Source organism: Grampus griseus (genome assembly GCF_964374135.1).
Source record: "Grampus griseus genome assembly, chromosome: 4".
NCBI classification, from domain to species: domain Eukaryota; kingdom Metazoa; phylum Chordata; class Mammalia; order Artiodactyla; family Delphinidae; genus Grampus; species Grampus griseus.
Window position 1 is genome coordinate 143,032,148 of NC_138997.1, and position 27,186 is coordinate 143,059,333.

The 27,186-nt window shown below is 43.6% G+C and overlaps 1 protein-coding gene across 1 annotated transcript in view; it reads left to right on the forward strand.

Moving 5' to 3' along the window:
- The window catches only part of POLN (DNA polymerase nu), a 171,136-nt gene that overhangs the window by 85,897 nt on the left and 58,053 nt on the right, over positions 1 to 27,186 (forward strand). Inside the window, exons 17-19 of the mRNA XM_082652839.1 lie at positions 24,232 to 24,289; positions 25,243 to 25,317; positions 26,231 to 26,345. Of these exons, the coding sequence (XP_082508965.1) occupies positions 24,232 to 24,289; positions 25,243 to 25,317; positions 26,231 to 26,345 (248 nt within the window). The remainder of the gene's footprint in view (positions 1 to 24,231; positions 24,290 to 25,242; positions 25,318 to 26,230; positions 26,346 to 27,186) is intronic.

Below are 27,186 nucleotides of genomic sequence, written 5' to 3' on the forward strand. Positions count from 1 at the left end.
TTAATGTTACAGTTTTAAAAATGTATTGATTGGAAATGTTAAAATCCAGCCATTGTTTAGCTGGATTTTTGCTTTAGTTCCTTTGTGAATCTTTTTTTTTTTCACATCTTTTTTGGAGTATAATTGCTTTACAGTAGTGTGTTGGTTTCTGCTGTACAACAAAGTGAATCAGCTGCACATATACCTATATCCCCATATCCCCTCCCTCCTGCGTCTCCCTCCCACCCTCCCTATCCCACCCCTCTAGGTGGTCACAAACCACTGAGCTGATCTCCCTGTGCTGTGCAGCTGCTTCCCACTAGCCATCCACTTTACATTTGGTAGTGTATATATGTCAGTGCTACTCTCTCACTTTGTCCCACCTTCCCCTTCCCCCGTGTGCCCTCAAGTCTGTTCTCTACATCTGCATCTTTATTCCTGCCCTGCCACTAAGTTCATCAGTACCGCTTTTTTAAATTCCATATATGTGTGTTAGCATACGGTATTTGTTTTTCTCTTTCTGACTCACCTCACTCTGTATGAGAGACTCTAGGTCCATCCACCTCACTACAAATAACTCAATTTCATTTCTTTTTACTCATGAGTAATATTCCATTGTATATATGTGGCACATCTTCTTTATCCATTCATCTGTTGATGGACACTTAGGTTGCTTCCATGTCCTGGCTATTGTAAATAGTACTGCAATGAACATTGTGGTACATGTCTCTTTTTGAATTATGGTTTTCTCAGGGTATATGCCCAGTAGTGGGATTGCTGGGTCATATGGTAGCTCTATTTTTAGGTTTTTAAGGAACCTCCATACTGTTCTCCATAGTGGCTGTATCAATGTACATTCCCACCAACAGTGCAAGAGGGTTCCCTTTTCTCCACACCCTCTCCAGCACTTATTGTTTGTAGATTTTTTGATGATGGCCATTCTGACCGGTATGAGGTAATACCTCATTGTGGTTTTGATTTGCATTTCTCTAATGATTAGTGATGTTGAGCATCTTTTCATGCATTTGTTGGCAATCTGTATATCTTCTTTGGAGAAATGTCTATTTAGGTCTTCCACCCATTTTTGGATTGGGTTGTTTGTTTTTTTGCTATTGAGCTGCATGAGCTGCTTGTATATTTTGGAGATTAATCCTTTGTCAGTTGCTTCATTTGCAAATATTTTCTCCCATTCTGAGGGTTGTCTTTTCACCTTGTTTATGGTCTCCTTTGCTGTGCAAGAGCTTTGAAGTTTCGTTAGGTCCCATTTGTTTATTTTTGTTTTTATTTCCATTTCTCTAGGAGGTGGGTCAAAAAGGATCTTGCTGTGATTTATGTCATAGAGTGTTCTGCCTATGTTTTCCTCTAAGAGTTTGATAGTGTCTGGCCTTACATTTAGGTCTTTAATCCATTTTGAATTTATTTTTGTGTATGGTATTAGGGAGTGTTCTAATTTCATTCTTTTACATGTAGCTGTCCAGTTTTCCCAGCACCACTTATTGAAGAGGCTGTCTTTTCTCCATTGTATATTCTTGCCTCCTTTGTCAAAGATAAGGTGACCATATGTGCATGGGTTTATCTCTGGGCTTTCTATCCTGTTCCATTGATCTGTATTTCTGTTTTTGTGCCAGTACCATACTGTCTTGAGTACTGTAGCTTTGTAGTATAGTCTGAAGTCAGGGAGCCTGATTCTTCCAGTTCCGTTTTTCTTTCTCAAGATTGCTTTGGCTATTAAGGGTCTTTTATGTTTCCATACAAATTGTAAAATTTTTTGTTCTACTGCTATGAAAAATGCCATTGGTAATTTGATAGGGATTGCATTGAATCTGTAGATTGCTTTGGGTAGTATAGTCATTTTCACAATATTGATTGTTCCAATCCAGGAGCATGGCATATGTCTCCATCTGTTTATTATCTTTGATTTCTTTCATCAGTGTTTTATAGTTTTCTGAGTACAGGTCTTTTGCATCCTTAGGTAGGTTTATTCCTAGGTATTTTATTCTTTTTTTATTCTTTTTGTTGCGATGGTAACTGGGATTGTTTCCTTAGTTTCGCTTTCTGATCTTTCGTTGTTATTGTATAGGAATGCAAGAGATTTCTATGCATTAATTTTGTATCCTGAAACCTTACCAAATTCATTGATTAGTTCTAGTAATTTTCTGGTGGCATCTTTAGGATTTTCTATGTATAGTATCATGTTATCGGCAAACAGTGACAGTCTTACTTCTTCTTTTCCGAGTTGTATTCCTTTTATTTCTTTTTCTTCTCTGATAGCTGTGGCTAGCACTTCCAATACTATGTTGAATAAGAGTGGTGAGAGTGGACATCCTTGTATTATTCCTGATCTTAACCTGAAATGCTTTCAGTTTTTCACCATTGAGCATGATGTTTATTGTGGGTTTGTTGTATATGGCTTTTATTATGTTGAGGTAGGTTCTCTCTATGCACACTTTCTGGAGCGTTTTTATCATAAATGGGTGTTGAATCTTGTCAAAAGCTTTTTCTGCATCTTTTGAGATGATCATATGGTTTTTATTCTTTAATTTGTTAATATGGTGTATCACATTGATTGTTTTACGTATATTGAAGAATCCTTGCATCCCTGGGATAAATCCCACTTGATGATGGTGTATGATCCTTTTAATGTGTTGTTGGATTCTGTTTACTAGTATTTTGTTGAGGATTTTTGTGTCTATGTTCATCAGTGATATTGGTCTGTAATTTTCTTTTTTTGTGATATCTTTGTTTGGTTTGGGTATCAGGGTGATGGTGGCCTCTTAGAAAGAGTTTGGGAGTGTCCCTCCCTCTGCAATTTTTTTGAAGAGTTTGAGAAGGATAGGTGTTAACTCTTCTCTAAATGTTTAATAGAATTCTCCTGTGAAGCCATCAGTACTAGACTTTTGTTTGTTGGAAGATTTTTAATTACAGTTTCAATTTCATTACCTGTGATTGGTCTATTTATATTTTCTAATTCTTCCTGGTTCGGTCTTGGAAGGTTGTACTTTTCCAAGAATTTGTCCATTTCTTTCAGGTTGTCCATTTTATTGGCATATAGTTGCTTGTAGTAGTTTCTTATGGTCTTTTGTATTTCTGTGGTGTCAGTTGTAATCTCTCCTTTTCATTTGTAATTTTATTTATTTGAGTCCTCTCCCTTTTTTTCTTGATGAGTCTGGCTAAAGGTTTATCGATTTTGTTTATCTTCTCAAAGAACCAGCTTTTAGTTTTATTGATCTTTGCTATTGTTTTCTTTGTTTCTGTTTCATTTATTTTTGCACTGATCTTTATGATTTCTTTCCTTCTACTAATTTTGGGTTTTCTTTGTCCTTCTTTTTCTAGTTGTTTTAGGTGTAATGTTAGATTGTTTATTGATTTTTGTTGATTGAGATTTTTCTTGTTTCTTGAGGTGAGCTTGAATTGCTATGAACTTCCTTATTAGAACTGCTTTTGCTGCATCCCATAGGTTTTGGATCGTCATGTTTTCGTTTTCATTTGTTTCTGGGTATTTTTTGATTTCCTCTTTGATTTCTTCAGTCATCTCTTGGTTATTTAGACTCCATGTATATGTGTTTTTTACTGTTTTTTTTCCTGTAATTGATTTCTAATCTCATAGTGTTGTGGTGTCCTTCCTTATCTCTTGTAACAGTCTTTATTTTAAAGTGTATTCTATCTGATATGAGTATTGCTACTCCAGCTTTCCTGTGATTTCCATTTGCATGGGATATCTTTTTCCATCACTTCACTTTCAGTCTGTATGTGTCCCTAGGTCTGAAGTGGGTTTCTTGTAGACAGCATATATAAGGGTCTTGTTTTTGTATCATTCAGCCAGTCTGTGTCTTTTGGTTGGAGCATTTAATCCATTTACATTCAAGGTGATTATCGATATGTATGTTCTTATTACCATTTTCTGAATTGATTTGGGTTTTTTTAAAAAATAAATTTATTTATTTATTTATTATTTTTGGCTGTGTTGGGTCTTCGCTGCTGCATGTGCGCTCTCCCTAGTTGCAGCAAGTGGGGGCCACTCCTCCCTGCAGTGGCCTTTCCCATTGTGGAGCACAGGCTCCAGGCACATGGGCCTCAGCAGTTGTGTCTGGCAGGCTCTAGAGTACAGGCTCAGCAGTTGTGGCACACAGGCTTAGTTGCTCCACGGCATGTGGGATCCTCCCGGACCAGGGCCTGAACCCATGTCCCCTGCATTGGCAGGCAGACTGTCATCCACTGAGCCACTAGCGAAATATCTGGGTTTGTTTTTGTGGGTCTTTTCCTTCTCTTGTGTTTCCTGCCTAGAGAAGTTCCTTTAGCATTTGTTGTAAAGCTGGTTTGGTGGTGCTGAATTCTCTTCGCTTTTGCTTGTCTGTAAAGGTTTTAATTTCTCCGTCAAATCTGAATGTTATCCTTGCTGGGTAGAGTAATCTTGGTTGTAGGTTTTTCCCTTTCATCACTTTGATTATGTCCTGACACTCCCTTCTGGCTTGCAGAGTTTCTGCTGAAAGATCAGCTGTTAACCTTATGGGGATTCCCTTGTACGTTATTTGTTGCTTTTCCCTTGCTGCTTTTAAAATTTTTTCTTTGTATTTAATTTTTGATAGTTTGATTGATATGTGTCTTGTCCTGTTTCTCTTTGGGTTTATCCTGTATGGGACTCTCTGCACTACCTGGACTTGATTGACTACTTCCTTTCCCACGTTAAGGAAGTTTTTGACTATAATGTCTTCAAATATTTTCTCAGTCCCTTTCTTTTTCTCTTCTTCTTCTGGGACCCCTATAATTCAAATATTGGTGTGTTTAATGTTGTCCCAGAGGTCTCTGAGACTGTCCTCAATTCTTTTCATTCATTTTTCTTTATTCTGCTCCCTGGCAGTTATGTCCACCATTTTATCTTCCAGCTTACTATCCATTCTTCTGCCTCAGTTATTCTGCTATTGATTGCTTCTACAGTATTTTGTGTGTGTGTGTGTGTGTGTGGTACGTGGGCCTCTCGCTGCTGTGGCCTCTCCCATTGCGGAGTACAGGCTCTGGACGTGCAGGCTCAGCGGCCATGGCTCACGGGCCTAGCCACTCCGCGGCATGTGGGATCCTCCTGGACCGGGGCACGAACCCGCGCCCCCTGCATCGGCAGGCAGACTCTCAACCACTGTGCCATCAGGGAAGCCCTTGTATAGTATTTTTAATTTCAATTATTGTGTTGTTCATCACTGTTTGTTTGCTCTTTAGTTCTTCTAGATCCTTGTTCAATGTTTCTTGTATTTTCTCCATTCTGTTTCCGAGATTTTGGATCATCTTTACTATCATTACTCTGAATTCTTTTTCAGGTTGGTTGCCTATTTCGTCTTCATTTATTTGGTCTTGTAGGTTTTTACCTTGCTCCTTCGTCTATAACATATTTTTTTGTCGTTTCATTTTTTTTGTTGTTGTTTTGATGGGTGATGCTGTATTCCTGTCTTACTGGTTGTTTGGCCTGAGGCGTCCAGCACTGGAGTTTGCAGACAGTTAGATAGAGGTGGGTCTTGGTGCCTATAGAGGTTAGATAGAGGCCTCTGGGAGGCCTCACTCCAATTACTATTCCCTGGGGTCTGAGGTTCTCTATTAGTCCAGTGGTTTCGACTCGGAGCTCCCACCACAGGAGCTCAGGCCCTACCTACAGCCTGGGAACCAAGATCCTGCAAGCCGTGTGGTGTGGCAAAAAAAGAAAAAGAAGAAAAAAAAAAGGAGCAATACAATAACAAAGAACAAAAATAAATAAAATTAGAAAGATAAGACCGATACTAGGAAAAATTAAAATATAATTGAAACAACTGCAACAAGGTAAAATAAAACCACAACAGAAAAAAGAAAAGAAAAGGGGGGGGGAACAAGCCAAAAGGAGCAGAACAATAACGAAGTGTAAAGAATAAAATAAGGGCTTCCCTGGTGGCGCAGTGGTTGAGAGTCCACCTGCCGATGCAGGGGACACGGGTTCGTGCCCCGGTCCGGGAGGATCCCACATGCCGCGGAGCGGCTGGACCCGTGAGCCATAGCTGCTGAGCCTGCACAACAGGAGAGGCCACAACAGTGAGAGGCCAGCGTACCGCAAAAAAAAAAAAAAAGAATAAAATAAAAGATTTATTAGAAAATATATATATATAAATGAATCAACAACAATGAACCAACAAGGTAAAACAGAACCCCAATCTAAAAGAGGAAAAAAGAAAGCCTTGGTGATGGGGGCGGAGTTTAGGCAGGGTTGTAACTTAGGCAAGGGCGGGCTTTGGGGTGGGGCGGGACCTAGGCGGGTGGGGGTTGACGTTCAAGCGTGGGGCAGGGCCTCTCCTTAGGACCTGCTCGGGGAAGGGGAGAGGCAGCACGTGGAAAGGAGGGCCTCTGGAGTGTGGAGTTCCGAAGTTTGGAGGTAGGGCCCTGAGTGAGGGTGTGTGGGTGGGGTTTAGGCCCAGCCGTTCTAGGGGGTCTCAGAGGGGGGTCTCCGAGTGTAGAGGTAGGGCCCTGGGTGGGGGTGTAGGGGCGGGGCTTGGGCTCTCCACGCGGGAGGGAGGCTTCGAGGGCAGATTAGTCCAGGGTGCCCAACAGGCTCCCCAGTGCCTAAGTGGACAGGGAAAGCACAGGGCCCCGTTCTCTTCTGTTCCTTCGTGCCCCTCCCCCACTGTCCCTCCTAGGGTCTTCCCCGTCCCCGCTGGACCCCTCACCGTGGGTGGGTCCTGCTGGGTGTAGGAACTCCTTCCCTCCCCCAGCCACCCCTCAGGGGTGCCGGTCCCGGAGGTCCAGCCTTTACTTTTGCTCCCCCTTCCCTCCCTCCCACTCACTCAGGATTCATGTGGCTGGAGGGGGACTTGGTGGGCAGAGGATCAGGCCCAGGATCTCAGCAGGCTCCTGGGGGCCCAAGTGGGCAGGGGAAACCTGGCCACACTCCCTTTGGACCCTCTGCCCTCCCAATGGTCCCCCAATTTCCCCCTTCGGGTGTGGGATCCCCTCCCTTCCCCCAGCCACCCCTCAAGGGCGCCAGCCCCCTCCTGCCTCCACTTCTCCTCCCTCCTCACTCCCCCTCATGCCACACATCCTACCCTGTCGCTGGGGGTTCCTCCGTCCCCTTAGGTGTCCGTGGTCCCCCACCGGTGCCTGGTAGGTGCCCTACTTGTGCGGAGACACATCCTCCTAGTCCACCATCTTGACTCCACCTCTCCTTTGTGAGTCCTTTTTCCTCTTAGTTTTCTTTATTTTTCTAAATGTATGTCCAATATTTTATTAGCACATTTGTACTAGCCTTTTGGTATGTGAGTTGGAGCCAAATTAAGATTTTGTCATACTATGGGTGATAACTTCAAGATGGTTGATGATTGCTTGACCCCTCATGCTTCCCCCTGCCTTGAGCCTTTGTTCTCCTTACCTCTGTTAGATACCTTTTCCACTCCTAGATCCCTCAGCATATCCTCCTCCAGGTATGAGTGGCAATTTAGTTTTTGGGTTTTTTAAAATTTATTTTATTTTAGTTTTTTGGCTGCGTTGGGTCTTCATTGCTGCGCTTGGGCTTTTCTCTAGTTGTGGTGAGCAGGGGCTACTCTTCCTTGTGATGCACGGGCTTCTCACTGTGGTGGCTTCTCTTGTTGCGAAGCACAGGCTCTAGGCGCATGGGCTTCAGTAGTTGTGGCACTTGGGCTCAGCAGTTGTGGTGTGCGGGCTCTAGAGCACAGGCTCAGTAGTTGTGGTGCATGGGCTTAGTTGCTCCGTGGCATGTGGGATCTTCCTGGACCAGGGCTCAAACCCGTGTCCTCTGCATTGGCAGGTGGATTCTTAACCACTGTACCACCAGGGAAGTCCCAGCAATTTAGTTTTGAAGACATCTGCGGTTTTCCATGTTTTGTTTATTTGTTTGTTTTTTTTGCGGTATGCGGGCCTCTCACTACTGTGGCCTCTCCCATTGCGGAGCACAGGCTCCAGATGCTCAGGCTCAGTGGCCATGGCCCACGGGCCCAGCCGCTCCGTGGCATGTGGGATCTTCCCGGACCGGAGCACGAACCCGTGTCCCCTGCATTGGCAGGCGGACTCTCAACCACTGCGCCACCAGGGAAGCCCTCTGTGTTTTGGCTATAATAAATAAAGCTGCTATAAGCATTGATGTACAGATTTTTGTGCAAACTTAAGTCTTCATTTCTCTGGGATAAGTGTCTAGGAGTGCAATTGCTGAATCATATTTTTAAAAAATATATGCTGAATTTTATGTGCTAATATTTTAAAAGGATTTTTATGTGTTTATTCGTGATGGATATTGATCTGTTCTTATCTGGTTTGGTATCAGAATAATACTAGTTTCATAAAATGGGAAATGTGGAATTGTGTTAATTCTTTCAATATTTGGTAGAATTTGTCAATAAAATCATCTGGGCCCAAAGATTTATTTTTGGAGAGCTCTAAAATTATGAGCTCAATTTCCTTAATATTTATTGGCTTATTGATATTATGTTTCATATTGGATGAATTTTTATTGTTTGTACTTTTTGAGAAATTGGTCCTTTTTTTCTGAGTTGTGAAATTAATGTGTGTGTAATTGTTCATTAGCACTTCCTTATCCTTTTGATGTCTGTAGGGTCTGTAGTGATGTTTCCTATTTCATTCCTGACATTGGTAATTTGTGTCTTCTCTCTTTTTTCTTTGTCAATCTAGCTAGAGTTTTGTCAATATTATTGACTTTTTCAGTGAAGCAGCTATTTGTTTCATTGGTTTTTCTCTGTTTTCAATTTTATCAATTTCAGTTTTTCATTATTCCCTTTCTTCTACTTGATTTGGGTGTATTTTGCTTTTCTTTTTCTAGGTTCTTAAGGTGGGATATTAGATTATTCCTTTAAGACTTTTCCTTTTTTCTCATGTATGCATTTTTAGTGCTATAAAATTTCCTTCTCACTGTTGCTCTAGCTGTATCCCACAAATTTTGATATGTTGTATTTTGTCAAAGAAAAAATGCACCAGACAGAGTTAAACAGGCAAGGAAGAGTTTATTCAGGATTATTGCAATAAGGGAGAGAGATTGAACTACTCCAAATGCAGTGAAGACAGCAGGAGATTTATAGCTAATGGGGAGGGGAAGGGGTCAGTGGGTGGAAAATTACTAAGAAGAACTTGGTGAGGTACGAGGGGTTGGGGGGATTCTTGCTAAACTGCTTGCTAAACTTGCTAAACTCAGCCACAGTTTTTGCCTGTGATATTTGAAATAGTACAGTTCTTGTCTAAAAATTTCCTATCCTGCTAGAGAGTGCAGGCCTTTGTTGGGGCTTTTGGTCAGTGGCCATCAGCATGTCTAGGTTACTGGCTTCTTCAACACCCAGTCTGAGACTTGTGAAGCAAAAGGAAACCCTGGGCCTCACCTTCATGTAATCCTTGGTCCTGTGGTCCCTGGCCAGTCTGCCTTCCTCTCTCCACGTGCAGAGCTGTCTTGTGTTTGTTTTACACATAATGGCTAGGGTTTTAGTTGTACCAGTGGGGGAAGAGGGGGAGTGTCCGTGCCGTCCTCCTGGAAGTGCAGTCTCCTTATTAGCAGCATTAATGGAACAAAAGATTTGCTTGCACAAGGATGGTTTCAAAACACTGTCTGCTGTGTATTTCATTCCCAGCACCTCTTGCTCCTATGAGACTGCCCACCCTTGGGGCTGAGGTCTCTATTTCTTCAGAAGGAGAGGGGGATACAGCTGAGGATAAAGAAGTCTGTGTTCAGCTCTGGCTTTCAACACAGAACTTGTGAAAGAGCACAGCAGAAACAAGAAAGTATCAGAAATGAAGATCAGAAAGTGTTTGGGGTGTTTTTTTTCTTTTTTTTTTAAATTTCAGAAGCTTCCCTTTAAATACCAAGACTCAGAGACTTGTATTTTCAGAGTTTATAAGGTAAGGTATGCAAGATATGCTATATGGGCAGGTCCACTTCACTGGGAGGCATGAGAATGACTTGTGGGCTTGGAGGAAATGCTGAGAGGGAGACAAGCACTAGTGAGTATCTCCAAAAGGGCTCTGGCCTGGCCCCCTGGGGGAGAAGCCCAGAGGAGGGAATAGACCCCTGTAGACTATAACCCATGGGGATGAGGCTTGGCTTCTAGCCCAGAAGCCTGGGAGTTCCAAGCCAAGACAGGGCATGGGCATTGGGCAGGGACCCTGAAGTGGCTTTCTCCTGCCAAGTCTCTATGGGCCCCAAGGGACGTGAGTGAGAGCTGGAAAGTTCCTGTGGCCCCTTGGTCCTGTGGTCCTCTGTTGTGGAAATGCAGGACCACCATATTTGTCTGGGTCTGACTGGGCCACAGAGTGGGGCTGTGAGGTGGACAGTCCAAGGTCAAGTCCACACAGAGGAGGCATCTGAGTTTCAGCAGATCAGCAGTGTCAAGCAGAGCCAAGGCCAGGACCAGGTCATCAGGGGAGGGGCCGTTGGATGCTGGCCATGGTGTGATAACAGGCTTCACCAGCAGAAGCAACAAGGGCAGCTGGCCCCAAGCTGGTGACGTAGGACCCACCCCTTCCTGATACCATGCGGTTTGTGGGCTCCTCCCCGCAGACACAGCCTGGGGCGGGAGGAGCATGACTGAGAGGGAAGAAAGGCTGGGCTTTGAGGACTGTGGGTCCTACACTGACTGACTGCTTTTCCCCAGGAGTCTAAACTGGTGATTAAAATACCTCTAATCCACGTATTCGTTCAAATACGTTCAGCTGCCAATGACAGAAAATCAGACTAAATTGATCTAAACAATTAAGGTCTTTCTTAGCATACCTGACTTAGAAGTCCAAGGAAGGGCTGGCTTCAGGCAAGGTTTGATCTATCAGTCAAATCATACAGGCAGGTCCCTCTTCTGTCCCCCATCTCTCAGCCTCTCGTCCTCAGCATCCCATCAGGTCTTGGGGATACCTGCTTAGTTTCTCTCCATGTAGCTTCCATGAAAGGAAGGGGAAACATCTTTTGCAGACGCCCTCAGCAAGCATCTCCTTGCATCTCTGTCTGGAACTAGGCCACCCTTGAACTAGTCTCATGGCCACAAGATGGGCTCTGCTGGCTGGCGTAAAGAGGGGAGAGCCCTAGTGAAAATCTGAGTGCCATTTTCTAAGGAAAAAGAAAAAGCATGCTTCAAGGCCCAAAACAAAGGGCAAGATTATGATATTTTTCATGCTATCAGCAGAAATAAGGGTTACACATTTTAAACCTACTACGTAAGATAAATTGAACCAGTATCTCTTTGAATGCACTGAAGGAGGGTAACGGATATTTATTACTTATCTTTCTAGTTCTAGCAGCAAATGTTCTTCTATTCTGTCTGCCTCTGTGCAGCCGTCCTTACGTTGTTATTTGGAAAAGAGCCTTAGGAAATTTGTCTTCAGGCCCAGACTGTGCCACCAAGTGTAGAGGCCTGGCTTTCCTGGTACAATATTTAAGCCCTATGTTCATCAGTACCTACATAATGTTACAGTAGCTAATTTGGAAAAATTCTAATCATGCTCTTTACATCGTTGGCTTGTGAATTTTTCAGCTTTGCTTATGAATATCCCTCCTACATGGTATTATTTAAATATCAAAATATTTATGAGCAAGATTTTTATAAATCAAATAATTATTGCTAAATCTGTGTCACTACTGGAAACCCAAATGAGATTTTTAAGCCTCTGTCCTTTGTCATTTTAGTGATGTATGACTTTCCTGTTTCTATTTAGAGTGAAATGAGTAGTCCCCTCCTTGTCCACGGACCGCGTCACAGCACTTTTCGTGCATCTCCTTTTGATGGGGACCTTAGCAGCTAGAGGGTACCAGGAGCGAGTACCACTGTGAGCAATGCACAGTGATTCTTTATCCTATTCAATTTCATCTTCTTTTTTAATATTTATTTATTTATTTAGTTGCACTGGCTCTTAGTTGCAGCAGGTGGGCTCCTTAGTTGTGGCTCACCGGCTCCTTAGTTGTGGCACGCATGTGGGATCTAGTTCCCCGACCAGGAATCGAACCCGGGCCCCGGCACCCGGGCCCCGTGCTCCATTGGGAGCATGGAGTCCTATCCACTGCACCACCAGGGAAGTCCCTCAGTTTCATCTTTCAAAGCACTGGTGGTGACCTGCAGCTAAACGGACCATCAGAGCCCAAGAGCCGGCAGGGAGAGGAGCCTGTTCCTAAAGCCACTCTGCCCGACTGCCTCTCGGCCGCACTGGGCCCAGCCCCCTTCCCTGCTAGCAGAGGCTCACCCTTTCTCTGGCGGCCTCTCGCTCCGCCTGCACGGTCCCGCTGCTGCTGCTGGGCCGGGCTGCTGCCTAGTTCTGTCCTTCCTCCTCGCCTGGCTTGGTCCTCCCACATCTGTCCCCTCTCCTCCAGGGTGGCCCCTCAGGGGCCTGTTTCCTGCTCCAACCCCCTCCTCCTTGCTGCTCTCATGCAGCCTGGTGCTCCTCCCTCCTCTGAGCCCACCGCACACGCCACTCCTTCACCAGCGGCTTCCCACTTACATGCTTACGACGCTTGCATCTCTCTCTTTACTTAGCTCTCCTTCAGGTCTCTCAAACAAACAGTCACAGTCCCTGTCTCGGCTCCCTGGTAACTCAGGCAGGACCTGCATGTCTAGGATCACCAAGTACATGGGGGTCTGCCTCCTGGTCCCCTCTGCTCCCTACTGCCTTCTCATTCCCCCTCCTAGGTCTCCACGCTCTAGTCCGTCCACCAGCCGCCTGTGCAGCAGCCAGAAAACCTCTCAGATGGTAGCCTGATGCTTCTTCAGTCTTTAGCCGCTGCCAGGCCTCTCAGGGGGAAGTCTGGACACCCTGCCTCCTTCTCCAGCCCATTTCCTGCTGCTCCCCACTCACTGATTCATTCACGAGCACGTCGTGTGTGCCAGGCTGTTCATGGAGCTCGTGCTGAATGGACCAAAACCTCTGCCCTTGTGGAGTCTGGGGGGCTGGAGGGCACGAGCCAGACAGCAAACATACTAAATTAGTCATGATGTGGAAGATGATAAACACTGTGGACAGCACAGAGTCGGGGAAGGACCCAAAGCACAGGGGAAGGTGGTGTTGGCCAGGGCAGTCAGAGCAGGACTGATGGAGTAGGCTGCGTCCTGGGGGAGCACAGCTGTTCATTTATTCCCGACGGGCCAAGGTGTCTCACAGAGCGCTCAGAAGATGCTGGAGCTGCTGTCACGTAGTAACCAGGACAGAGGAAGCCAGCATGCTGGCTGTGGCCCCGCTGGATCCTCTGAGGACCCACCGAAAAGATGGGGCTGCCGTCACGGTGCCTGTCCGTCTGCAGCCTCCTCCGTGTTTTGCCTCCAGCGTGGAGACTGTGGCCAAACTGAAGGTGGCTGATCCCCAGACCAGCCGTTCTGCCCAGGCCACACATGCTGAGCAGAGACGCTGTGGGCCGGGGCCCATGGGTGCACCTCCTTCCCCGCAGTTCAGACTGTTGCCTGCTTGGCATGTTCACTTACAACTACTGACAATCGAACAGACGCCAAAGTATAGACTTAAAACGTCACCTCTGCACCTTGCCTTTTGCTGAATGTGAAGCGAAGGCCGTTAACATTGAATTTTTCCAGATCAGTTCTCTTATTTTTTCACACATGCCAGAGTTCACCATGAAAACGAATGCTAGGAGTGTGCCCAGTCTTCGTCACTCCAGACACCAACGGAGCCTTGGGCTGTGCAGAGCAGTTGACAGAAGCTGAGAAAAGGGGCTTGCTGCAGAGCACAGCGCGTTTCCTGCAGTGGGTCTCAGCGTCCTGGAGAATCTGGCTGAGTTTGTTACACAAAGGACTTGGAAGTGGTTTTCATACATTTAAGTGTCCACATTAACGGCAGAAAATGTTATAGCTGACAATTTGCTTTCAATTTCCACAGTTTGGGTAAGTTTCAGAACAGTCCCCCTGACGTGTGGTCACATTGCTGTGTGCCCACGCTGATGCTCACTCTAGAGAGTCCGAGAGACTCATGGACCTGGTCCTGCCCACTGCACCTTGGACCCGGGAGAGTAACGTCATCACTGATGGTGGAGCCAGGTTTCTCATGTTGCAGTAGAGAGGAGGTTTGAACGACCCATGTGGTGGATTAGAGTTGGAGACAGCAGTGTGGACTCATGTGTGGCTTCACACAGACACAGATGGCTATACCTAGAAACATTTATAGGTACGACTACACAGGGCAGCATATGCGCACATATCTCCTTGCTCTGTCAGCTGAGAGGGCCTAGAAGCAAGGACACCCCCTAGCACCCAGATCTTGGCTTCTGATACCACCTCCAGTAAAAGCAACCAGGGCTCCTTGAGAAACGGCTGATTCTACGATTGTGGCAGGAAACACACAAGATGAGCCTGGAGCATCCTATAGTGCCAGAGAGTAAGGAAGTGATAAACACACAAACACACTGAAGAGGTTAAGTCAAAGGGACACAGGAGCCAAGGGAAAGAGCTTCCACTGGCCAAAGCTGGAATAATGTGAATAACAAAATAAACAATGTTATGTTGGGTTATAACCCAAAGGATAGAATAAATGTCCATGAGTTCATACGGATGTAAATAAGTGACTGAATAAATACATAAATAAGGGAGAAAAGATGAATCCCCCATGTAGAATAATTTGTGTAGGTATTAATACTTTGCCCTCAAGAAGATGGAGCATAACTCCCCACTCTCTAAGCATAGGGACTCTTTCCAAAGAGTATTGTATGAAAAGAGGAGAAAAAGGTAACTTTACAGTGGGGAAATTGAACAAACACACCTCAGCCAAGTGATCAAGGCCAACATCAAAAGTGATAAATCATACTGCTAGTAAGAACCCTTATTATGACGATGTGACGAAACACAATTTACCGCTCCAGCCTTCCTCCTCAAAACCCATATCCCCATTCTAATCATGAGAAAAGCATCAGACAAACCCCAATTAGGGATATTCTACAAAACTACCTGACCAGCAGTCCTCATTTTTGTCAAGGTCATCAGAAACAAGGAAAGTCTGAGAACCTGTCACAGCCCAGAGGAGCCTAAGGGGACATGACAACTAAATGCAGTGTGGGATCCTGGAACAGAAAGTGGACATTAGGGAAATATTGAGGAACTATGAATAACTTATGGACTTTAGTTAATAATAATGTATCAGTATTGGGTTCGCTAACTGTGACCAATGTACCATACTAATGTAAGATGTTAATAGTAGGGAGAACTGGGGGTGGGATATATTGGCACTCTACTAGCTTCACAGTGTATCTCTAAATCTAAAACTATTCAAAAATTGAAATTTCATTTTTTAAAAAAGGAAGTCAATATTCATTTATGATAAAAGCTCAATAAAGTGAGTATAGAGGGAATGTATCTCAACATAATGAAGACCATATATGACAAGCTGACAGCTAACATCATACTGAGTGGTGAAAAGCTGAAGGTCTTTCCTCTATGGGCAGGAACAAGACAAGGATGCCCACTGTCACCACTTTTATTTAACATTGTATTGGAAGTCGTAGCCAGAGCAATTAGGCAAGAAAAAGAAATAAAAGGCATCCAAATTGGGAAGGAAGAAGTAAAACTGTCACTATTTGCAGATGCTATGATGTTATATATAGAAAACCCTGAAAACTACACACACACACACACATACACACACATAAACTGTTGGAAGCAATAAATGAATTCAGTAAAGTTGTAAGATACAAAATCAATATTAAAAAATCTGTTGTTTATATACACTAATAAACTATCAGAATGAGAAATTAAGAAAATAATCCCATTTTACAACTGCATCAAAAATAATAAGATACCTCGGAATAAATTTAACCAAGGAAGTGAAAAACCTGTCTGTGAAAACCATAAAATGATGAAAGAAACTGAAGGCACAAATAAATGGAAAGATATTCCATGCTCATGGATTGGAAGAATTAATATTGTTAAAATGTCCATACCACACAAAGCAATCTACAGATTCAGTGCAATCTTTATCAAAATTCCAATGGTATTTTTCATAGAAATAAAACAAACAATCCTAAAATTTGTATGGAACCACAAAAGACCCCAAATAGCCAAAGCAACCTTGAGAAACAAGAATGAAGCTAGAGGCATCAAGCACCCTGATTTCAAACTATCTTACAAACCTAGAGTAATTAAAACAGTATGGTACTGGCATAAAAACTGGCATATAGATCAATGGAACAGAATAGAGAGCCCAGAAATAAACCCATATATATATATATGGTCAATTAATCTATGATAAAGGAGCCAAGAATATACAGTAGGGAGAGGATGACAGTCTCTTCAATAAATTGTGTTGGGAAAACTATACAGCTGCATGCATAAGGATGAAACTGGACCACTATTTTACACCATATACAAAAAGTAACTAAAAGTGGATTAAGACTTGAATGTCAGACCTGAAACCATAAAACTCCTAGAATAAGACATAGGTGGTAAGCTCCCTGACATCAGTCTTGGCAATGAGTTTTTAGATCTGACACCAAAAGCAAAAGCAACAAAAGCAAAAATAAACAAGTGGGACTACTTCAAACTAAAAAGCTTCTGTACAGTAAAGGAACCATTAACAAAATGAAAAGACAACCTACCAAATGGGAGAAAACATTTGCAGATCATATACGTGATAAGGGGTTAATATTCAAAATATATAAAGAACTCATACAACTTTATAGTAAACAAACAATTCAATTTTTAAAATGCACAGAGGATCTGAATAGACAGTTTTCCGAAGAAGACATACGGATGGCCAATAGACATATGAAAAGATGCTCAACATCACTAATCATTAGGGAAATGCAAATCAAAACCACAATGAGATATCACCTCACACCTGCTATGATGGCTATTATCACAAAGACAAGAAATAACAAATGTTGGTGAGAATGTGGAGAATAGGGAACACTCATACATCTTTTAGTGGGAATGTACATTGATGCAGCCACTATGGAAAGTAGTATGGAGGTTCCTCAAAAAAAATTTTTTTTAAGATTTAATTTTATTTATGTTTGGCTGTGTTGGGTCTTCATAGCTGCACACAGGCTTTCTCTAGTTGCGGTGAGCGGGGGCTACTCTTTGTCGCGGTGCACGGGCTTCTCATTGCAGTGGCTTCTCTTGTTGTGGAGCACAGGCTCTAGGCGGGCAGGCTTAGTCGTTGTGGTGCACAGGATTAGTTGCTCCATGGCACGTGGGATCTTCCCGGACCAGGGAATGAACCCGTGTCCCCTGCATTGGCAGGTGGCTTCTTATCCACTCTGCCACCAGGGAAGTCACCCTCAAAAAATTAAAAATAGAACTACCATATGATCAAGCAACTCCACTGGGTATTTATCCAAAGAAAAATTTTAAATTAATTTGAAAAGCTATCTGCACCCCCATGTTCATTGCAGCATTATTTACAATAGTCAAGACAAGAAAACAACATAAAGGTCCATCCATGGATGAATTGGTAAAGAAAATTTGGCATATGTATACAATAAAATATTATTCAGTTGTAAAAAGAATGAAATCTTGCCATTTATGACACATGGATGGACCTTGAGGGCGTTATGCTAAGTGAAACAGATTGGACAGAAAAGGATAAATACCATATGATCTCACTTATATGTGGAATCTTAAAAAACAAAACAAGAAAAACAAAACAAAACAAAAAAACGAACTCATGCATATAGAGGACAGACTGGTGGTTGCCTGAGGCGATGAGTGGGAGGTGTGTGAAATGAGAGAAAGGGGTCAAAATGTACAAATTTCTAGTTATAAAGTGAGTAAGCCATGGGGATGTCACGTACAGCATGGTGACTATAGTTAACACTGTATTGCATGTTTGAAAGTTGCTGAGAGAGTGGATCTTGAAAGTTCTCATCACAAGAAAAAATGTCTGCAACTGTGTGTGGTGATGAATATTAAATGGACTTTTTGTGGTGATCATTTTGCAGTATATACAAATATTGAATATGTTGTATACCTGAAACTAATATGTTATGTCAATGACACCAAAATTTTTAAAAGGAGGGGAAGGGGAGCCAGGATCACCAAGGGGGGCAGATAGCATGCTGCGCTGGGGAGACTGCAGGGAGCTCGGGTTGGCTGGAGCTGGCGTGTCTGTGGGGCAGTGGTGAGAGATGGAGTTGGCAGTGGTGATCAAGATCAAATCGTACGGGCACGAACTCTACCTCTGGGATAGTGCAAAACCACTGAGATATTTGAAGCCAAGGGGTGAAAAGGTTGGTTTAGTGTTTTTGCAAGCTTACCCTAGTGGTAACCCCGTTCCCAGCCTGGGTGACTCTGCTCTGAGGGGTGCTCTTTGGTTCCCCCTCCCAGTCAGAATGACAGCACCCTGTTATCGTCCTGCATGGGCACAGTTTGTAGTGATGCGACTTCTCTCTCTCTTTGTTCTCGCTAAACTGCAGTGTAAGCCCCTCAGGGCAGGACCCATGTCTGTCCTGTTTTATTTATTCTTTGCCTCTCCCCACTAGGATGGGAGCTCCATGGGAGCAGGGACTCTGCCTGCCATGTCCACCACTTGTTTTCCCAGCTCCTAGCAGAATATCTGGAATAAACTAGGAGCCCAATAAACAGTAGTTAACAGAGGGAATGATAGAGTTGCTTCACTCGTGGTTGGGAGAGTGTTGTTAGAACCCATGTAAGGTGTGACCAGGACACGGGCAGCGGAAAAGAGGCAGAGAATGTGGAAGGGAAGACGTCCAGGAGGAAAAGCAGGTCTGGGCTGTGCGGGGAGGGGGCCGGGGGGAGGGTGCAGAGAGTGGACAAGAGCATCTGGAGCATCTAGAGACACATCTGTTGGACTTGGGAAACCAGCTGGAATGGAGGCACCATTTGTTAGCTGGTTCATTCATTCATTCATTCACTCATCCTGGGGGGCAGGTGGCCCATGGCTGTGTAGATACATAACACATTTACATTGTGATGAGTGCCAAGGAGAAAATAAACAGGGAAATGAGAATAGAGAGGGATGGGGGTGTGCTGCTTTGGCTCAGATGTTCCAGGAAGGCTTCACTGAGTAGGTGACATTTGAGCTGTGGCTTCAAAGCTGAGAAGGAGCTGGGCCTGCTAAGGTCTGGAAGAAAGACCATTTAGTCAAAGGCTCCAAGTCAGGATCACTTCGGAGGCTACGGCGCCCTGTGAGATGCTAGAAGGCGCTCTGTGAAAAGGGTTCCACAGCCGACTAGATCTGAGGGGTGCTGCAGGCTGAGCTCCTTTCAGGGCTTTACTTCACAGCGTAGTTGAACAATTACCTGGTAGGGAATTTGCACATCTTGAGTTGCAGCCCCAACTGTGCCTCTTGCTGGCCTGAATCCACCTTTTGCTGCTGCAAAGCTCACCTGTCTCTGTCCGCGCCAGCAGCGTCCGTGCTGCGACTGACATCAACCCTCCCTCCTCTGGCACTGCTGCATGGACTTCAGTTTGCTGTTCGGTCAGTTAGTGTTCTCCCCGGATGGTAACCTTTCTCACAACACCACCCCTCTCACTTTGTCTCTGTCATTGCACGCAGAAAAATACTTTCTGTGATCACTCCCCACCCTTAAGTGAAGGCTGTGCTCAGAAACTTGATTTCAAAGAGTACAGCATAGAAACGGGGAAATAAAAAAGGAACTTTTCAATGCAGAACTTAGCAAACACCGCCTGAGATCAAAGTCGACATCAGCAGTGATAGGTCATGTCGACAGCAGGTGCCGTTGACGTGATGGGGCACTTTATCTCTGGGGTCTTCCTCCCCAAACCCGTAACCCCAGTCTAACCATGAGAAACAACAAGCAAATCCCAACGGAGGGATATTCTGCCTGACCAGTGCTCCTCAAAACAAGGTCGTAAAACACAAAATCTGGGAAACTGCCACAGCCAAGAGGAGCCTAAGGAAACATGATGACTGAATGTGTCCTGGATGGGGTCTTGGAGCAGAAAAAGGACATTAGGTGAAAACTGGTGAAATCCAAATAAAGTATAGAGTTTAGTTGATAATAGTGTATTGATGTTGGTTTCTTAGTCGTGTGAAGGATGCCCTAGAAACGTAAGATGCTAGCAATGTGGGAAATTGGGTGAGGGGCATGTGGGGACTCCCTATACTATCTTCCTAACTTTTCTGTAAAACTGTTCTCAAATAAAAAGGTTATTTTAATTAAAAAAAAAAAACATTTAACATAATAGAAGATTCCGTAGATGTTTTTGGTCCCCTCCATCAAAATATTCTGGTTCCATTTTTATCAGCTGAGTTATTTAATTTTAATAACTGTTTATCTCTAGACATATTTGGGACACTTCATAAAAGCAATTCTGATTGAAAGTTATGTATGTTTTCTTATTCGGTGACTCTGTGCTCCTCTAGTCTCCAGTCAGTGTGCACAGCATTTTTATTGGCTTGTTTAAGGTTGGCTTACGGGAACTACTGTTCATCTTCTTTCCCTGCAACTTGACAGTGAAAGACAGTGTTCGAGAGTTCCTTGGTAGCCTAGTGGTTAGGATTCTGGTTTTCAGTGCTGTGGTTCAGGTTCAATCCCTGGTTGGGGAACTGAGATCCCACAAGCTGCACAACGTGGCCAAAAAAACACAAAAAAACCAAAACCATATACAGAAAGAAAGAAAGAGAGCGAGAGAAAGAAAGGAAGGAAGGAAGAAGGAAGGAAAGGGAGAGAGGAAAGGAAGGAAGGAAGGAAGGGTTCATGGTTGAGGTTCTCTGCTGTAGTCAGATGCCAGAGCACTCATTCATGCCTCGGCAAGTCACCGTGAGCAGAATGGCCACTGTGGGATAATAGAAAAGAAGATGCCATTTGAGACTAGTGTGAGTGCCTGGGAATTGGGCTCATGTCTATCGGCAACGGTGGAGAAAAAAAGAGCTAAAAACCTTCAAGTGCCTTCTTAGGATGCATTCTTCCGTATGGTCGAAGGATGAAATATACATTTTAATTTTCCTTAAAATGTTCAAATTGGGTCTTCCCCGGTGGTCCAGTGGTTAAGAATCTGCCTTCCAATGCAGGTGACACAGGTTCCATCCCTTGTCGGGGAACTGAGATCCCACATGCTGTGGGGCAACTAAGCCCACGTGCCACAACTACTGAGCCCACGTACTCTGGAGCCTGCACACCACAACTAGAGAAAAGCCCATGTGCTGCAACGAAAAGACCCCACAGGACTTCCCTGGTGGTGCAGTGGTTAAGAATCCGCCTGCCAATGCAGGGGACACGGGTTCGAGCCCTGGTCCAGGAAGATCCCACATGCCCTGGAGCAACTAAGTCCATGCACCACAACTACTGAGCCTGTGGGCCCTCATGCCACAACTACTGAGCCCACACACTGCAACTACTGAAGCCCACGTGCCTAGAGCCTGTGCTCCGCAACGAGAAGCTACCGCAGTGAGAAGCCCACGCGCCACATCGAAGAGTAGACCCTGCTCACTGCAACTAGAGAAAGCCTGTGCACAGCAACAAAGACCCAACGCAGCCAAAAAAAAAAAAAGGCCCCACATGCTGCAACGAAAGATCCTGCGTGCCGCAACTAAGACCCGACGCAGCCAAATAAATATTTTTTTTAATGTTCAAATTATAGAACATATTTAACAAAGTGTGCTATATAGGTTAGATATTTAGTGAAGTTTCTGTTATTTTATTATTTGTTATATTGTAAAGCATAAAAAGTGGCATTTAATTATTAAAAAGCTTCCTTCATATTCTTCTGAAGATAATCAATTTAAACTTAGCATTTCTGCTTTCTCAGGACAAGTAAGAAACTTATTTATCCCTCTTTCCATTGGTAAAGGAACTTTCATTAAAAGTGATGTTTTATGTGCTGTGGGAGGGAAATGATTTCAGGAATCACGCCAGACGACCCTGACACCACGCTGTGCTTACCAAGAGCTTCTAGCTGGGCACGTTAGTTACAGTCTGGTCTGATCCTGATTTGACATGCTATTGGATAGAGAACACATTCTGTTTTATACAGCTGTAGACGCTGACATTACTCAAAGTGAGTAAATTTTATAGATGTTCTCTTATGAGTTTGAGAAAAGTCCCTTCTTTTCCTAGTTGAGTTGTTTTAATATGAACGAGTGTTGGATTTTGTCGAATGCTTTTTTTTTTTTTTTTTTTTTTTTTTTTTGCAGTATGCGGGCCTCTCACTGTTGTGGCCTCTCCCGTTGCGGAGCACAGGCTCTGGACGCGCAGGCTCAGCGGCCATGGCTCACGGGCCCAGCCGCTCCGCAGCATGTGGGATCATCCCGGACTGGGGCACGAACCCGTGTCCCCTGCATCGGCAGGCGGACTCTCAACCACTGCACCACCAGGGAAGCCCTGTCAAATGCTTTTAATATTCTGTTGTGATGGTGATGTGCTTTTTGTCCTTTATTCTACTAATCTGATGTATTATATTAATTATTTTTGGATTTTAAACCAACCTTGTATTTCTGAGATAAATCCCACTTGGTCATGGTGCATAACCCTTTTTACATGTTGCTAGATTCAGTTTGCTAATATTTATTGAGGATCTTTGTGTCTATTTATGGAGGATGTTCTATTTGGTGTCCAGCTTTAGCGTCAGGATAACACCTCGTAGAATGAGTTGGCAATCTCCTCACTCTGCCATTCTGGAAGTACCTTTCATTGCTGAATTTTTTGAGAGTTCTTTATATGTTTTGAATCCAACATGATTTGCAAAAAAAAGTTTGATGGAGTCCAGTGTTTCACTGTTTTCTTTTACGGACCATGCTGACGGTGTGTATCTAGCAACTCTTCATCTAACCCAAGATTACAAAGATTTTCTCTTAAGTTTCCTTCTAAAAGCTTTAGAGTTTTACATTTTACCTTTATGATCCGTAAATTATAGAATCAGCTTCTTGATAGCTATGAAAAATCCTGCTAGTATTTTGATTGGGACTGTATTAAATTTATAGATCAACTTGGGAGTCATTGGCGTATTAAGGTTGAACATTCTAACCCATGAACATGGTATATCTTTCCATTTATTTAGGGCTTTTAAAATTTCTTCCATCAGAATTCTGTAGTTTTCAACATACGGATTTATACCTAAATATTTTGGGGTGCTATTATAAATGGCATTGTTCATTTAATTTCAGTGTCCAGTCATTCATTGGTACTGTGTAGACGTAGAATCGATTTTTGTGTATTGACTTTCTGTTGATCCTTTGGCCAACTCATTTATTAGCTCTGCAAAGCTGTTTTGTGGTCTCCATGGGCTCTTCTACATATGAAATCACACCTAGTGAATAAGGGCCATTCTACTTCTTCCTTTGTACTGTATGCTTTTCATTATTTTCTCCTTCCTTATGGTGCTGGCTAGGACCTCCTATATTATGCTGAATGGAAGTGTGGGAAGTGGACATCCTTGCCTGCTCCTGATTTTGAGGAGAAGGCACTGAGTTTTCCGCCATCAGGATGATGTTAGCTTTAGGTTTTGTCACAGGCTCTGCTTATCAGGTTAAAGGAGTCCCTTCTGTTCCCAGTTTTTGTCACGAATGGATATTTAATTTTGTCAGATGCTTTTTCTGCATCTATCAAGATGATCATGTGACTTTTCTTCTCTAATCTATTAATATGCTGAATGACATTGATAGATTTTCAGATGTTGAACCAGCCAAGGCTGGGGTTTGGGGGATTAACCCCACTTTGTCATGACGGATTGTCCTATTGTTGGATTTGATTTGCTGATATTTTGTTTAGGATCTTTGTATATTCATGCAGGATATGGGTCTGTAGTTTTCTTTTCTTGAAATGTCATGTCTGGTTTTATTAGGATATTATTGACCTCATAAAATGAGTTAGGAAGTATTTCATCCTCTTTTTTTTTTCTGGTAGGGATCGTGTAGATCTGGTACAGTCAGCAAGCACTAAGACCAAGGCTGGTGCCAAGTGCCAAGAGCAATAGCCTTGGTTAGAGTGGAGAGACCCAAATACTCATCTTAAAATAGCTTTTTAAAGGAAAGTACGGTGTACAGATTTCACAGAAATCTACACTAGCATATTATGGTAGGAATTTTAAAGGTAACTAAGTTCATAATTCAGGCTGCTGATGAAAGAATTACTGTATATAATTATGATAAGGGTCACACAGGCTAAAGTCAAAAAGAATTGTTCTCATATTTGCTGATAATACCTAGTGCTATACCCATCAAAATTATGTTTCAGTATTAGTTGTATTAAGTGTCAATACACTTATGCATAATACATTGGCATTAGTTATTTTGTTAATGTTTAATAAAATGTGACACATTTTAAATACCGTTAAATAGTACAGATTAATTTAAGAGAAGATATTTCAACTAAAGCAATTTCCCTCTTATTATTCACAGAATATCCAAGGCATCTCCAAGCACCCAATTCAAATAACTAGACCTCAAAATTTTCAAGGTAACACATTTCTTTCTACTTTGCAGAAGTCTTGGGTAACATTTTCTAAAAACCTAGAGATGTTGTAATTGTTTTTCTGTGTAACTAACTGCTTTTCTTTCCTGAAGTTCTCCTCTGTATTTGCATGACCAGGATTTAAATATACATTGAAAAATAAAACACAGCTAAAGTGATATGGTACCTCCCCTTTAGCACTTTATAAGTTAAAATACATGATAATTATACAAGGGAAGTAGCTCCCCTCCTACTATCTCTCCCCCACCAACTTCCCAACAAAGAAAAAACAAACAGACATACAATAGAACTGGCTTTTATTAAAGTCTGAAAATTACTGGAAATGTTTATGAAAGCATAGTAACACTCTTCTTTCTCTTAAGCTCTTCCACTGTACTGCTGATGGTTACATTTCTAAAGAAGAAAAAGGTCAAATCTGAGCAAAGTAGGGCTCTGTGGCCCATTCCCAGTAAACTCCTGCCCCCTTTGCTTTGGGAACTGCTGCTTCCGGAAGGTCAGGGCCAAACAATGAAGCGCGATGAGCAGTCCTCTTTAAAGTACACACAATCGTGCGTGAACACAACTCATGGGAGGTGAGCAGCAGCTCCGCCTCCTCCAGCCCCTGTAAAATGCACTCAGCGGGGAAATCTTAGAATTTGTGCTTCCACAAAGGAGATCTTCTCAGCGGAGAGGCCAGAGGGTCTCTCGGCGGCTCTTACTGCAATGTTTGACCTTTTCTTCATTAAGAATTCTGCACAGAACAGGAGACTTTAACAGCAGAAAATGTAGTTTACTTTCAGTAGTCTTATGATGTTTTAAAGTTACATTAAAAATATTAAGAAAAATCAGAAATCTAGACTCTTCTGACTTAAGAATGATGTTAAAATAACTTTGTATGAGGAATAGCTATGAGTCAGCTCATGACCAAATTCACCAAGTGCTCTTGAAATATGATTCAGGTAAAGACGAACTCCTTACCATCTCCCCGAGGGCCGTGTTTGTTTCATCCGAAGGCCACACCTTCCTAGCAGCAGGTATGTGCGGGCCATGGTAGAGACACCGTGTCACTGGATCCCATGTTATGCGTTTCATACAGTTCAAATATTTAGAAATTGAATAATCCAAAGGTGCTTACAGAACTCATTCTTTAAAATAAGTCCTGGCAAATATTTATATGAAGCAAAGATTTCTTATGCACAGTGAGAGCAGCTCTGCTTCCTGGGTCCCTTCACTTTACCATGACTAGATCCCAAGTTCCTCTGCCTGGTCCCGCTCAGTCTGCCCCCCTTTCTCCTCTCTGTCCCCATCACCCGTGGTGCTTTGCCCTGCTCCCTTGCTGCAGTCCTGCTGGTCCCTGTGCTGTCCCCCAGCAACCAGCCAGCTCCACCTCGGGCCTGCATGGACCCCCCTCCCCAGATGAGGTCCCGCTCCCTCCTCCACCTCATACCTCTGCTGGAAGGTCACTTTCTTGATGACACTTTACAGCAGCTCCCTCTACACACACTGACTCCAGAAGCTCCTTCTCTTGATGGATCTGTGCCACTTCATCTCTCACCTTCTAACACGCTGAGTAATTCGAATTGCCTCCCTCCCCTCAAGTGTAAGTTCTACGCAGGAAGGGATTGTTGCCCGTTTTGTTCACTAGCATACCCCAAGCACACAGCCTGGCGCACAGCAGGCCTTTTAAATTCTGATGTTCCAATGAACTGATGAATCAATACAGCCCACCCTGGAGGCATGGGCAGTCTTGCAGAAGAGGTCTCGGGACTTTTAGACCCAGGGATGGCCAATAGACCCGAGGCCTAAGGACCCTGGCATATGAGAGGTGGGCACGTTGACCTTGATTCCTCAGTGGGGAGGGAAGATTGAGGGTCCCCTGGGGGTGGGTAGCAACAATGAGGGGCATTGTTCCTAGATTCTGAATTAATGCAGAGCTCTATCTAACAGACTTTTCACAGATTGAATTGCGCATTCTTGCACACTTATCTGGGGATCCAGAACTTTTGAAGTTATTCCAGGAATCTGAAAGAGATGATGTATTTTCCACCCTGACTTCACAGTGGTAAGATATATGAGCTCATAATAGTATCAGATCCGCAGGAATGCTGACACGATTTTAAAAGCCTGAAGTTGTTCCAAACCTATTTTCATAAGAAAGAAATTATACTTTTCTCTAGTAGTTAATCTCTTTGAAAAGAAGAGTAGGTAACAAGGATGCCAAGAGTTTCCTAATTATGAAAGAAATGGTAATACTTCACCACTAGAAAGGAAGTCCATTGCAAAAGAATATAATAGAAATATGGAAAAATCAAACGTGAAAGGCACGCACGCCCTCCAGATGAGTGTCACTCAAGACAAAGCCCAGTGCCTGGCAACCTGAGTGGCAGTCGTATCTTCAGCCCCACTGAAGCCCTCACTTGCTGTTTGGGTACAAAACAAGTCTACACAATGCTATGCTTTCTCACTGCCGCCTCATCCTTGCTTTTTTGAGTAAACTTTCATTTTGCCTACTTAGGCTTTTCTTCTTTCGGTTTGAAGCCTGGAACTCCTCCCATCTAAGGCCATGAATGCCTTTCTTCAGGGTGCAGTTGGTCCCGAGGTCCAAAGCCAGCAAGAGCAGGCTCAGACCCTGCCCGCCCCTCCCTGCCCGCCCCCCAGCTCAGCAGCTCTCAGCTTGGGTTGACGCGGTGCCACCAGGCCCCGGTGCTTTCGCCCCGCCCGCCGCTCCCAGGGAGCCACTCCCAGCTGCTCCCGCGGCTCCTCCTTTCTCCTTGGTACGCACTGTTTATTCTTCTTAAAACTGAGATATAATTCACAGACCATAAAATTCAGCCTTTCAAAGTGTACAATTCAGTGGGTTTTAGTACATTCACAAGGTTTTGCAACCATCATCACTGTCTAAT